The sequence below is a fragment of the Clavelina lepadiformis genome, chromosome 7 (genome assembly GCF_947623445.1).
Source record: "Clavelina lepadiformis chromosome 7, kaClaLepa1.1, whole genome shotgun sequence".
Taxonomy (NCBI): domain Eukaryota; kingdom Metazoa; phylum Chordata; class Ascidiacea; order Aplousobranchia; family Clavelinidae; genus Clavelina; species Clavelina lepadiformis.
In genome coordinates this window covers 12,744,198-12,759,527 of record NC_135246.1, presented here as the reverse complement: position 1 = coordinate 12,759,527, position 15,330 = coordinate 12,744,198, and the positions used below count along the sequence as shown (strand labels likewise).

The 15,330-nt window shown below is 37.2% G+C and overlaps 2 protein-coding genes across 2 annotated transcripts; one reads left to right on the top strand and one right to left on the bottom strand.

The window, feature by feature from the left end:
- Positions 1-975: 975 nt before the first annotated feature.
- LOC143464743 (atlastin-2-like) lies at positions 976-4,033 on the top strand. The gene has a single exon (XM_076962695.1). It carries the CDS (start codon positions 1,806-1,808, stop codon positions 3,471-3,473), a length of 1,668 nt encoding a protein of 555 aa, XP_076818810.1. The 5' UTR covers positions 976-1,805; the 3' UTR covers positions 3,474-4,033.
- A 1,080-nt stretch (positions 4,034-5,113) lies between these two features.
- Positions 5,114-9,794, bottom strand: LOC143464744 (C4b-binding protein alpha chain-like). Its single transcript, XM_076962696.1, has 7 exons — positions 9,718-9,794; positions 7,419-7,612; positions 7,001-7,186; positions 6,610-6,789; positions 6,337-6,486; positions 5,989-6,172; positions 5,114-5,340 (listed from the first exon to the last, which is right to left on the bottom strand). The coding sequence occupies exons 1-7, from the start codon at positions 9,777-9,779 to the stop codon at positions 5,283-5,285; spliced, it is 1,014 nt and encodes a 337-aa protein (XP_076818811.1). The 5' UTR covers positions 9,780-9,794; the 3' UTR covers positions 5,114-5,282.
- Positions 9,795-15,330: the final 5,536 nt, after the last annotated feature.

Below are 15,330 nucleotides of genomic sequence, written 5' to 3'. Positions count from 1 at the left end.
TTTTTTTATTATTTACAAAAGTGAACAAATGCGTACATCAGTTCAAACTCGTTTAACAGCGTAATAAAAAAATAAATAGTTGTTGCAAATAGCTAGTCAGCCAAATAGAAAATAGAATTTGTGTTGCTGTTGATAACAATAACGTTATAGGAGGTCGTTTGTTTAAAAGCACAATTTATTGATATGAAGTTGTAGCATCATGATGATGGATGTGAGTGAACATTATGGTGCGTGGTGCAATTATGCTATTGTAGTCAAAAGCCAAAATGTGGCATGGGTTTACATGGGAGTATCTAGGCTAAAAGCAATACTCTGGACCCAAAAGCTAGTAATGGGCTTACATATACGTTGGCATATATGGTAAATACTTGCCTAGCCTAGACAATGCTTGCACACATTTGTACAATTTTTGCTGTTGTTTTTGACCCTCAGATTCTAATCCCAGTAGGTCACGTGTCCTTAATTTGCAGTTTATGTTTACACACCATTGCCCTTGGAGGCATGCATTGTGTAGTCAGTCACAAATATTTGTTCACATCACTTGCTTGCATCGCATACGTACAAAAACTACTAAAAGAGCTTTTATTTAAACAAATGAATTAAGTACATAACGTGCCTCAATCGGTAAAAAAATCATTTCATATAGGAAACTAAAATTCATTCTCAACATTTGAGCTTTAAAATATTTTAAACAAGTCAGGCAGTATTTCAATTTCATAGAATTTTTCTTCATTGCAGAGCTTATCATCAAGCTAGGCTTGGAGTGCTTGCTTTATAGCATACCACAGTTCTCCATTGGCTTCCAATAGCTTTGAAAGCATTGTATTGTATGATTTCACTAACATTCATTACAGTGTATCGTCAATCACATGCAAAATTTATCTTAATTCATCTTCACACATTACTTCATAGCTATCCAACAATGTGCTTATTTACTTGCTATTTTGCTATAGATTATATGCTATGTTGCTATAGATTATAGAAAAAACAAGAAGACTTTTCCAGGGTTACTGAATGCTGTACATCTTTAGATATACAAACACTGATCCTAGTATGACCTTCACCATTCATTCTGCATTGTACAAGGTACCTCTTATTAAGAGGTGGACCGTACTGAAGTTAGTTTACTGTGTGTATTTGTGTACACATTTAACAGTTAGCAGAAGAACTATTCTAACAAACATGGTGTATAATCACTGCATATATTTATCATACTTGTTTTAAAATTGGACAGAAGCAACTGGTATATATATAGAAAGATGAATGCTTATTTGTTGCAACATTTTTAACTCCACAATGTAACCATTAATTATGGAATACTCACATTGGTTCTACTGATCAACTTGCTACATTACACCAGAATTAAAACATGAATCACAACTGCTTTTTAAACATGACGTCGTTACTAGGCAATTCAACTGTTAAAAACATTAGACAGCAAAATGAAATATATTCATGAATCATGTGTTCAAACAAATTTAGCTGATTGATCTGTAGCTTAACATACTTAGCCAATTGATATCTTACAACAAGCCTGCCCAAAGCATGTACCGCACAAACAGTTTTTGCAGCCCTTAACCAGTCATGCAATTAAAGTTGATGTAATTGAATCTAATTGTGTGAAACGATTGGTTGTTAGATCAATCAGGTTTCCAAGTTTGAACTGTCAAAAGTGAAGAAATAAATAACATATAGTAGATTTGATAAGTCAAGGTTTTAAATCAGAAATTTTAGGTAAAGTGACTTTTTTAAGCTGAAATAGCGTAACTCCCTGTTAGGTATACTTGTATGCTACAATTGTTATCATGAATGAGTCAATGACCTTTCTCTTTTGCAGAAATAAATACTTAACATTTAATAAAATGGTTGTTGATGGAGATTCTGTTCAAAATGAACTGGTCGATGACACTGAGCGGGGAACACCTGTCCCTGTTGTTCTGGTCAATGATGACCACACTTTCACTCTTGACGAAGATGCAATCTCGTCCATCCTTTTAAAAAAGGAAATTGCTGATCTTCCTGTTGTTGTTATATCTGTTGCCGGAGCTTTTCGCAAAGGAAAATCATTCCTACTAAATTTTCTTTTACGTTTCCTGTCAAATTATGAGAACGAAAATTGGATTGGAGATTCTGATGAATCCCTTTCTGGATTTTCCTGGAGAGGTGGATCTGATCGTGTGACCACAGGAATATTAATGTGGAGCGAAGTGTTTCAGATCAGCACACCAGCTGGGCTGAAGGTGGCAGTTGTCCTAATGGATACACAGGGAGCGTTTGATTCCTCCTCAACTGTCAAAGATTGCGCAACTGTATTTGCATTGAGTACGATGACCAGCTCAGTACAGATTTACAACATATCCCAAAACATCCAGGAAGATGATTTTCAGCATCTGGAGTTATTTACAGAGTATGGCAGGTTGGCACTGGAAGAATCTGATGTGAAACCATTCCAATCACTGCAGTTTTTAGTTCGTGATTGGAGTTATCCTTATGAGTATGAGTATGGTGTCGAGGGTGGTAGGAAGCTACTAAATAAACGTTTGGAGCTGTCAGAAAAGCAGCACGAGGAATTGCAAAGAGTACGAACACACATTCGATCTTGTTTTGACGACTTGTCTTGCTTTCTCATGCCACACCCAGGCTTGGCTGTTGCTACCAATCCCCATTTTAAAGGTGCATTGAAAGACATCACCCCGGATTTTAAAGAATATATGTTGAAGTTGGCTCCTATGTTATTGGCCCCAGAAAAATTAAAAGTAAAGGAAATACACGGGAGTGCCGTCAAGTGCTCCGAGTTGGTTGAATATTTTCGGTCGTACATAAAGATATATCATGGCGAAAAGCTTCCTGAACCAAAGAGTATGCTCCAAGCAACAGCAGAGGCCAACAACCTAGCTGCTGTTGCAAAAGCTCGGGATCTTTACTCCAGCTCCATGGATCAAGTTTGTGGAAGCTCGTCTGCATTTGTTAATCCAACTGTGTTAGATGACAAGCACATTGAATACAAGGAGCTGTCGCTAGATTGCTTTGACAACACCAGGAAAATGGGTGGTGTGGAATTTAGTACAAGTTACAGGGAAAAGCTGGAAGTTGATATCGTTGAAATGTACGACAATTACGTTCGCACCAATTCTGCAAAAAATGTTTTTAGAAATGTACGCACTCCGAGTGTTTATCTTGTGGTTGGAGCTATTTGTTATCTGATGTCTGGGTTATTTGGTTTCTTATATTTGACATCTTTTGCGACCATCTGCAACATTTTTCTCTTCATCACTGTGGTTTCAATCCTTTCATGGAGTTATGTACAGTTCACAGGCAACCACCAAGACATTGGGAAAACTCTTGATGTTGTTGCCGATTTTCTTTGGGAAAACTTTCTCAGCAACATCTACAACTCAGTCATACAGCAAGGGGCAAAGCAACTTACTCAAGAAACCATGCGCCAATTAACTGAAAAAGTGAAATCCAATTAAATGTCACTTCTTGTAATGTTAATCTGTTGTGTTGTTGTTGGAATGCAATATAAGGATATTCAATGAACTGTGCTTTCATACCTATGCCTTTCAGTAACTAGACTTACATAGATGTTTTCATCTTTTCAATTTGTGAAAAACATGAAGTTACTGGCTGTAAAACTGCCCTGATATGTTTGCTGTGTATAATAAAATGTCAATTCATCCCACTATTATGAGCTAGATCTTTCAGTAATTACTGGATTGGTGTTTTCAATCATATTAGTAAGTCAGTTTGGCATGACGGTTTGTAGAAGTCCTCCTGTTTATAGTTAAAGGTGCATGTATGTAATTTATGTAATTTTACCTCTTACAAAGTTGTGATTCATTGTGTTATAAATATTATATTTTTGTTGAAACCTTTGTGTTTGTAGAATGGATAAACTTCTAAGTGTTGCAAGCTTACATTCCGAAGGGGCTTGTATTAGATACAGTAAGCAAGCCATAGCGTTGTGTGTCTTTATGACCTTTAAAGACAATTTTGCGGTTGCATTTTTATTAAATAAATGTAATTATTGTGATTAGGTTTTTGCTTAATGTTTTTCGCTTGTTATTGAAGAGCCTGCTCCATTGCTTTGTTCTCTACTAGCAACAAGAGTCTGCCTTTTAACAACCACGCCTTGCTCACGAAATTTGCGTAATCCTTCTTTGAAACGGTACTGCATTGCTGCATAGGGTTCTTTAATAAAGTCTTTGGTGTGATATTAAAAGTGTCATCTATGGATAGTTAACTGCAAATTGACCAGATGTTTTTAATTAGAACAGCGGTTTTTAACGAGTGGGAAATTATTAACTTATGCTTTTTCTTTATAAACGGAAGTATCAATTGGGCTCGCTTGATAGACCCAAAGAAGTGTGATCAACTCACATCTTAATTGGTGTTAAAACTTTCGTTTTTAGCCTGTTGGAAATTGAAACCCTCACACTTGAAAAAACATGCTACAAGCGGTTGATCGCAATTTGACGTTGTAAATGTTCAAGTTCTGTCTGAATGAACCTACGGCTATTAGGCTACCGTGGTTGTGGTACGTAATCTACCACCGGTAAGCCTAGTACAGTACCTTACTTGACAAGACTTGGTACGTTATACATGGATACGACTGTCGTTGATACACTCGGATTAAATAAAGCACAGAATTACTTTCAAATTTACCTTTCAGTTTCATTGTAATGTACGTTTGTGGTGTGTGGTCACAGCAATCAATTCATTAAATTGGAATTTTTAGTTGGTAACGTTCATTTTAGTACTTCAACGCATCTGCTCGTGGCTCCCATAGAACGCCCCCATGGCACCCAGTTGATAAACCTTTGTACAGCACTAAAATTATGTTTGTGCGAAATATTTATTTCTATAATAAGTACGAAATTCGGGTTTGGTAGTTGCCTTTAAAAGAAAAACAACTGCTGATTTATGGAGTCCGCGATGAATAATCGTCACCTGACCGACTTGCAGCGTTTTCACCAGTGATTGTGTCTTATATAGGCTAATCATGTTTAATTTGGCTACAGGTCTAGTATGAGTCATTGATCTACAAGGAATCGACCAGTTGCTTTCTTCATTTTCATAGAATCTCGCTGTTTTATCAAGCAGTACGAGAAAGCATGATGCTTGCAATTTTAAATGATACTCTTGGCGCTTATATGGCTTATATTTGTCTTACATAAGAACACCGGAGGAAGCTTGAAAGACGCAATGTTCGCTAGGATTCAAATAGCCCAATTACATTAGACGATAGAATTTCAACAAGTCGTGAAGCAAGATGTTTGAGATTAGTCCGTAGATTCTTCCGCTACTTCTTCACCGCTTGATTCCTCCAAACTCCTGCCCCTGCACGAAAACAGTTTAAACACAGCGTCACGCTTTCGCATTCCAGTTTTCAAAATGGTCAATAACATGTCAGAAGCCATATTTAGAAACCGATGCAGTAATTTATTCCGTTCAAAAATGGAAATCAGGTTGGGCTTCAGTATCTGAAAATTGACGGGTCTCCACACAGACATCTTTTATAATACAAAAAGTAATTTTGTTTTCATTTCAGCTTAGCAACTGCTTAGCAACCAAGCAGTTGCTAAGCTGAAATGAAAACAAAATTTCATTACAAATAGAAACGCCACAATACCAATAGGCCTACATGCAAGTTATATCACAACAGATAGTCACTTGATAAGCTATTTTGCGCTTATAAACGCAGCCCGTAAACGCTTATGAACGTAATTTTTTAATCATGCGGTAAGTCAAATTTCGGAATTAAACATTGGGCCCGTTTCGATCTCTTTCCGTTCTCTAATTAACTGCATCCAGCAAGTAAGCAGTTCCTATGCGCCACCAACCTTGGTAACTGTATAATAAATCATGTCATTTTTCAGCATTGGCGCAGAGGGGACGAAAAGCAGCGTCAGATATGACATCACCATAATTGTGTTTATTAATCAAGCTTGGAAATTAATTTTCAAGCATTTGTAAACTTCACCTTACCGTAGTTCTTTGCATTGCGGTGGCGGAGGAAAGAAAGTTCCATCGTTTTGACAAATACTGTACAGACTGCCTGAGAGCTGTGTGTTCGATGAGCAGTAGTAATTTATGTCATCTCCTGGCTTATATCTCAACTTTGGGGCTTCAAAAGTCTTTAGATTTTCTGGCATTGTTGGCAGAACGCACCCTGCCAAGACAATCAGCAGAATCACGAAGATGATTGCTTTCAGAGTAGGCCTATAGGCTACTTTGATTTTATGTTTAGGAATTTGATATTATCTATAAACTAATTGCACTGATATCGTCTAAAGTCTAAACGGCCTAACGCCTGCATACAGAAAAAATGCTCACGTGGACATTGCTTGCCGCGACAACGTGACCGGGGTCGGCATTTCTTGTATGGATCTCCTACATAACCTGGCCCACATGAACAAGTGTAGTGGCCCTCTCTGTTTTCACAATCTGCTTCAAGACCGCAAGGTCTGCTCGCACAATAATTAACTGTAAAGAAAATACAAACACGTTCACAAGATGTCAATTGTTAACTCGTAATGCATTTATTAGTATTTTACTACACGTAGGCCTACTGTAGGTTATCTCTTTTGCTATCACTATTTTCCTTACTGTAACAGATTGGTGGTTCTCTGTGATACCACTTTCCTTCATTGCAAAATGTGCCAGGAATTCCTAGTAATTCATGTGCGTCATCGCAACGAAAAACAACGTGGGTGTAATTATAACCTTCTGGGACCGGCAGAAATTCTGCCCGACCGTACTTGGGGGACGGTGGAGGTTCGGGGCATCCTGAAATAGGAAGAGATTCTACAGTAGGAAATTTATTTTACAATCATGCTATAACCTACAAATTGTTAAAGACTCTCAACATACTCTTTAATATAACACCCTACGACAGTTTAGACGTTTTGTTTAACTGCTATAGCCACAAAAGGCTTGAAACACTGAATGTTAAGCTTAGCTGTTATTGTTAATGTCTTAAAGCATTGACATGTCTCACCTTTGCTAGCTATACACGTTGGGGTTTCTGTCCATGTTCCCTCACTGCAATAAACAATTGCTTGTCCTCGTAATTCGAAACCCGGATGGCATTTGTAAGTAACGGGTCCTCCATTGGGAACGGAAGAAAAGAACGAAACAGTTGAATAAGTGCCATTTGCGATCAGTGGTGGATCGTAATCGCAAACTATAACAAGTGAATAGAAATATCAGTTGTATTTATCAGTTAAAAAAATAGCAGTGACATAAAAGTGTTATTCAACTTTTCATAAGCTATACTTTTGGACCGCTTACTCGAAAGGCTTAGAAGTTATCTCGATACATTATCATAACAGCCCTACCAAACTTATAACTGGCACTGTCCAAACATAACTTTCACATACACAAAACTTCACAGGTTCTCTTTGTATGTTACTTACGTTCATCGTGAATTGAAAGCCAGTTTGCCTGCACTGAGGCTAACGAAATACAAACGACGACGAATGAAAGAAACTGCATTTTGCTCGCAGTCATGAATGTGCTCGAGCTTTTAATCCGCTCCTCATTTGCCTCAGGATACTTTCTCAGCGTTAAATGGTTGTCAACAAGTTCGTCACAAACTGATGATCTCAGTCTGTGGTAATGAAATTCTTACTTTTTCGGAAACTTAATTAATAGGAGGCCGAATTTACAGTTAGGATTTACGCAGAGTTAACTATAATTAGCTGGCACTTTTCACGTTTTGAGACAATCTATTAACGCGAATAATTTAAAATTTCACCACCGCGGGCTGACTTCACAAAATCTTGCATTTCACAAGGACTGCATAACGTTGTTGAAACGTTTGCAATTCATAGTCATTGAATAGAACTTGGGTTAAAACGTCGTGGGTTTAGTCGCACTGGGTTGAATCGTTGGTGAGTTAATTGACCGACCACCAGATGTTCATAAGATTTAGAGAAATGCGTGGTATGGAAGACTCGTAGCTTTATGGCAAATACAAAGCATTTAGAAGTTTACGAATCGATTTGGGAATTTCCGATACTCTAATAAAAATTGGACCTTCGGGCAACTTTTTACATGATTTTAAAGATTTGGTAGACTTCAAAAGTCGTTAAATGTCAGCTAAAACGTGATTAACCCTCCGTATATAGGCTTATTGACACGAGAAATTATAAATATGATTAGCTCTGCACGTTTTTTTGTAATTAACTGTAATACGTTTTTGTTGTTTTACTTTGTTTATAACTCCAGCAGCATATCTATTAGTTAAAACATTTATGATAATATTTTACATGTCTTGCATCTAGATCATGTGGCAAAATCTGTTAATAAACGTAAAGATTATATTTTATTAAAATGACCATACATGCAGTAGAAATTAACATTCATATCTTCTTGGCATTTTAAATAAAACAAGAAAGTTTTACCGAAGCAATTTTCACGTAGCCAGTGCTCTTTGTAACAGTAAGCACCGAAAACCATAATTACAACAACATTATCACAGAAATAAAATCCGGCAAAAACAAAACAGCATACCTCAAGAATTAAATCATACAGGCAATCAGTCAGAGAGAATTAAACGTATATGTGTCGTCATTGAAGAATGAATCTACAGCATTTCAATGCACTAATTTCCTTTATAGTGTTAGTACCAATTTTATGTAAATTCTGTACCTGCTCTATTCTCGATTTAACTTTGCTGATTTCCTTGTTTGGTTAAAGCTAGAGTCTATAGTTTTCAAAATACTTTGGCTGACATTGGTGTTTTTTATGACGTCACTCTCACCATTGATAGATGTGTCCCGGTTTAGAATTGTTTAAAAACGTAGTTTAAACGTTCGTTTTTGTCCTCAGCTATGAATTCTTTTTGCTAAATTGATCAATAGTTTTGCATTTTGTTTGATTAGTAAGTTGTATTATTAACAGGTGTATCTGATAAAACGCTTTTGCTGGCCCTTGCCCAGTCTGGTGAAATGCTATTCTCTGAGCACGCAATGTTATACGATGAATATCAACAAATGATATCGTTTAATTATAAAAAAAAGTTAGATATCATGAACAAAAAAGGAATCAACAACTTTCTTTTAATCATTGGCGTTAGCAAAGCTTTTCCCCTTTACTAACCCTTGCATCATTCTTTGTTTGTGATTATATTAAATTGAATTAAAGAATATGGACCAATTTTTCTGCAGGGTTATACCCAGGGTTGCCATACCGTCCGTATTTCTAAGATTTGTCCTTATTTTAAAGGTCAGTGTCTCAGAAAATATTTTTGTCCTTTTTTCTAAGAAATGTCCTTATTTTCATCTTAATTTTAGGGCAGAGGTTCGTATTTTGGGCATTTTGACACCTTTAGTATACCATTTTGTACCAATGAGATACCAAAATTAAGAACATGCAGATAGTGTCTCGTTTGTTTTATTTTTTTTTAGGAACATTGGTTGCTTTCCCCTGTTGTGCACTGTTTAAGGTGGTATTCGTCTTTCGTTTCCTAGTCGTGCTTATTTTTGAGTTGAGACCGATGGCAACCCTGGTTATAATTGTAACAGCTGGCAAAAATTTCTTGTTGTTGTGATAATGGAGGTTTATCTGATCATTTTTTCTCATGCCTTGCTGGCAGCAGCTAACGAAAAACTTCGAGATGCAACGGAAAGTATAGCGCTAACCGCCAGAGCATAAGAAAAGTAACCTAAAATTTACCTAACTAGAAATCCAACCGCATTAAAGTCAACAAACCTGAAGATAAAGGAGGAGCCGTAGTTATACCCAATCGAGATGATTACGTCAACGCGGTTCATCGGCAACTGGAAGACTTTCTATACTACGATAAACTTGATAACGATCCCACTGACGTCTTCAAAACAGAACTGAAAACTCTCCTCGTATTTTATACTTAGTACAGACGTAAAGCTTCTAGACGCCATACCTGAGGACCCACGTATTGCACCATTTTATTTGTTACCAATAATTCACAAAACCAATAATCCTGGCCGGCCAATTGTTTCCGACAACGGTACACTCACAGAGATGATATCTGGCTATATTGAAGGCGTGTTAAAACCGTGTGCGCGTCCGGAAGCAGCAACCACATCCAAAACACCACTTATTTTCCCAAAACACTCGAATTTGTTGGAGATCTATCTGATGAAACCATCATTGCGACCATGAATGTGAAATCATTATATACGAACATTCCTCACGAAGCCGGTCTTCAGGCCAGCCGTCGTAGACCTCCGTCTAAAGACACCTCTACCGTTACCGAATATTTAATTGTATTTTTTTTAACACAACTACAGCGCTTCATTTTTGAAAGCAAGATTTGTCTTCAAAAGAAAGGCACAGCAATGGGAACTCGCATGGCACCCCAGTACGGAAATATTCTTAAGGCTCGACTCGAAAATGACGTTATATCCGACTTTTCTCTGAAGCCACTCCTATATTTGCAATATATTAATGACATATTCATGATCTTGACTCACGGTTACGATAATTTTGTCCAAATTTCGGAGGCACTCAACTCTAAATTTCAGCATTCAATTGACATTGGAATGGTCTAAAACGGAATTAAGTCCACTTCTTAGATACCCAGGTGACGTTAACCCAGAATAAAATACAAACCTCCTTATACCGTAATCCTACAGATTCCTCTACCTATCTACACCCCAAAATAGCTCACACCTTCCGCCCATATGTAAATCTATTGTTCATAATCAAGCATTAAGATACTGATGCATTTGCTCTTCCATTTCAGAACAAGATTAAAAAGTACGCAAATTACACCAAAACTTTACGTAGCTCGGCTACCAAAACGATCTCATAGAAGAGCAAATCGAAAAAGCCAAAAAGAAGCCGCGCAATAGGCTCCTGAAATACGGACGTAACCCTCAAGAGTCGTATAAGAATCCACTCATCATGGCATTCTCTCCACAACGGAGACCCATAAAGCATATAGCCAAGAATCTACAAAGCATCCTTAATGTTGATCTTACACTTAACGCTATCTTTCCAAACCAAACTCTAATAGCTTACCGACAACCTCCCAACCTTAGAAATCTCCTGACGTAGAGAAAACTACCCGACTTATCTGAAAAATTGGGAACATTCCCCTGTCAACACACTAGATGTGAATTCCGTTCTTATATCTACACAACTGACCAAGTAGTCGGCCCTAATGGATTTATGCATCTCATCAGTGGAAGGTTTGAATGCAACGCTGCCCCAAGGCAGTTTACGTGGGAGAAACAGGATCAACCTTGAGGAAACGATTCACGGGCTACAGAAGCGATATCCGTCATAAACATAACTATAAACCCGTAGCTAATCATTTCAACTCACCGGGCAATAACATCAACGACTTATGCGTATTACGAAAATTGATTTCTACTAACCGCCTTGATCGCAGAATTGAAGAACAGCGCACTATTCACCTTTTTAATTGCATTATTGACGGCCTTAACAGAGATGCCGATTTTTTGGGACTTTATAAATAAATATTGATATTTTGATATTAATACAGTTTTATTCCCGTTTTCGTTTTATTTTGGTTTGATGCGTCATTAAGTACTTTGTAATTGCTTGGATGTATGTAGATACTACGTCACCATTGCGTTTGTTTTTTCCAAGCAGACCTTTACCTAGCAATTTTAAACTATTTTTTCCCATTTCGTAGTACAACTGAAGAAGCAAGCTTATGTTTGTGAAAGCTCGCGTAGAAAAATCAAAAATAAAATTAACCTTCAGAGTGTCCAACCTATAGGCCTATGTTGTTTTTATTTTATTATTTTATAAGAAACATATCAAAAAAACTGTCAGATGGCCAGATCGACCATCAATGGCCAGATTGACCATCTGGTAGCTACACTTGGGGAATTTTCCAAACTAATAACCATTTTAGAGGTTAAAGTTACCACTATATGCCGCTCTCAATGGCTACTGGCTCGCTTTTATACTTACCATGGAGAAATACACCTTACTGAACATCTATGGCATGTGTCTGTGTATAGCAAATATCAACTTTGTACTTACATCTTAATCAATACTTACTTTTGTTAATAAATCAAGTATTTTAACGCGGCTTATATGTAATTAACTTGAACTTGTTTTGTCCATTTTCAGTTACTGAGCTTTTGTGACTGGGCGTTTAAATGCGTTTGATGTTGTTGTTTAAAGGTAATCTATCCGTACGGTGACACTAAAGTGTCACATTGTTTTGCTTAAGTTTTAAGGAATCATGGCAAAATCGAAGTGGTGTTGGGTTTCTGTTCACGAACTTCAAACTTCTGTTACTCATACACTACTTGGTATACCCATAAAAGTTGATTGTTTTGAGCATTTAGCCATGCTGTCATTAAGCGTTTTCATTCTGGATAATAATGCATTGATGAACCACTGTGGAGTGTACGTAGCACTGTCCAATGTATAACCTAAGTACGCCTACAGTAGACCTACTGATTTTCAACACGAAAACAATGGGATTTAAGAGTTACTGCTGCGAGAAGACAATTGATAAGAACCAATGCAACACGCTATTCTAATGTAAAATACGTTGATTGTTAAATAGGCCTGCACCCATTGTTATAAGAGACGTTGGTCTCAAAACCAGACGAAGCAAGCTGAGGCATTAAGAGCACTACAAAAAGTACACGTTTTTAAACAAAATCCTATAATTTAATGCACGTCGCAATTATACTACAACATTTGAAAAGATAATTCTTTAGTAATAGACGAACAGTTTCAAAATTATCAGGCTTGATGTTTTTCAAGAATTGCTTGTGTTGAAGAGGAGAGGCCGTTAAACTTTCTTACAAAAAACAAGCGTACAAACAATAGTAGACCTATAGTGTAAGACAACGAAAAGATTCAACATTAATATAAAATATCCCACTGAAAGAGCATTAGGTTGGTGGTAAGAAGGACCAGGAATTAGATTATATAGCGAAAACTCGGATTAAATACAGAACAATATGATCACCTACTCTTTTTAAAGGACCCCGAACCGGTCTTTTAAATCTCTCCAACGGTCCCTCAAAATCTCTACTCCTGCAAATACAGCAGAAAGTTAGAGGTTAGTTTTTAAAAGTCGTGGTCTCATAACAAAATTTAGCAGTTGCCTTAGTTAAACCTTCAAAAAAAAACTGTTGCGTACTCGTATGAAAAATTAATCCAAAAAGAACAAAACCGGTCGGAATAGTTTCGACAATCCGCTGTGAAAACGTTGACTACTTTCTTTCAAATAGGCATTGCTAAACGGCTTCTATGAAACATGGCAATTACATGTAGCAAATCTGAAATACCCTTCATCCAAACAAAGCGTTTGCAAAGTCTCATCTACCAGATTAAAAATGGTTTGGAAGGTTTGGATGCGTTAAAAATGTCACGAAAACAAAGATCTGAGAAGAAAGAAGACCTGTTTCTAATGCATTAATTATGTAGCGTATGACCTATTAGGCGAAAAATGAAGATCGAATATAACCAGCGACTCGTAGGCGTACGATTTGTACCATTTATCGATAACTTTGTTGGCTACTCTCCATTTAATAAAAAAGGTTGGATTGGAGCTCCTGCTCACTTCAAGAAAACAGCGGTATTGGGAGTTTACTGCAACATTTTGAACAGCCTTGTATTTTGTATGTCGCATATAAAGCAAGCACAGTAAACAGCGGATTGCGGAAACAAACAAGAACAGGTTTCTAACTTTAAGTTAACTCAATACAAGAGGTCCTTTTTTTCATAAAAAATTCTGTACTGTTTTTTATTAAAAATGAGTGTAGTTCAACCCCTGTAAGTGTAAAAAGGAGACTCTATAGGTATACATGGCCTACACGAAATAATGCTACCACCCAAAAGGTAGCGATAGGCGATAACAAAACTTGTCGATTATTTCAAGTTCTTGAATAAATTTTGAGATTTTGGCTCTGTTTAGAGTTTAGACATTTGTACTGCATAAAATCAAAGGATTTTCCAAAAGTAGTTTAGTTAAGATTCTTGCTATGGCGTTTGCAATATAATGAGACGTTAAGATAAAGGTAGAAACCCGTGAAAACCTGGCGAGGAATTCTATACCTTACAGGTAATTATTGTTAGTTCCATAAGACAGTCCCTGTGATACTGGAACCAAATGCCAAGATTCATTTCTTTGCTGCTAATTGTGAAAACGTCTCTAATAATACGCACGTTTCCGGCTGCATTAAAATCACGGCAGGCTACCTCCTATTTATCTGCAGGGGCATTTACATGGACACAATGCTCTTGCAATTACGATAATAAGTACCTTTGTAAGAAAGCAATTAAATTCCCGTTACTCTTCGAGGCGTCATGTTTTTCGCGCGAGGCGTAGTCGTAGCTATACGTCTAGTCTATGCACAGTGTCTACAGTACATGATTATAATGGAAGCGCTGTAAAGGAAATAAGCGACTGCTTAGAAAGGTATGGCCATGATGATATAAGATATGGTATCCCTTGCTATCATTCACATGTGTCTGGCGTACTCTCATTATCTTTTTGCTGTTTGTATAAAATAAACTAACACAGAGCTAACCGCCCAGGGGCATATTCAATTCGCAACCTCTTTTTGTAAAACAACTTTTTATAAATCGAACAGAAATTCTGCATGTCAGGTTGCGAAATATGCGAAGATAGCTGTCGCTGTTCAGTGGTTGTAAGTTGAAACAGTTAAGTGATTTTGTGAAAGCTCTAGTAACACTTTCAGACGGCAAATACGCCCATCTGTTACTGTTCGCTGCCATTTCGCATAGACTACTCAAGACGTCACTACGCACATGGAAGTGAACTGAGTCAAACTCTTTCTTAGTACTGTACAAACACGCCACGTTGTCTCATATTTGATAATATCATGAAATCGTTGTGTCCCATTACCAACCTTTTAGAGTATATATCTTTTGATCGAGTGGTTTGCGGTAATGATTTCTACGCAGCAGGTGTTTTTTGGAGCACATGGTAATTTTGACGTTCACAACTCTGAAGTGACAAACGTAATGAAAGAAAATACATCATCGATAATTACATGTAGCAACCAAACCGTACACTCGTACAGCACAAAAACGCGTTGACTATATTTACTGGGTCGGAAATCAATGCGATAAATACGGCTTTCGTCTGAACATGAATGGTTGAGTGCGCAGAAAATGCATTGTGATGATTTCCTTCGTCACAAATAGGTTGTGAGAGAGAGAAAACGTCACAAGTGAGTGTCTAGCTCCATCGTCAATGAGAGAAAAAAACGACTTTTGAAGAACGTGAAGAGAATAAAAGAAACAAAAAAAGGAGCAAGCGCACTCGTTTTGCGCGACAATTTGGTTGTTTATTATTTATCTACCTACCTTGGGTCA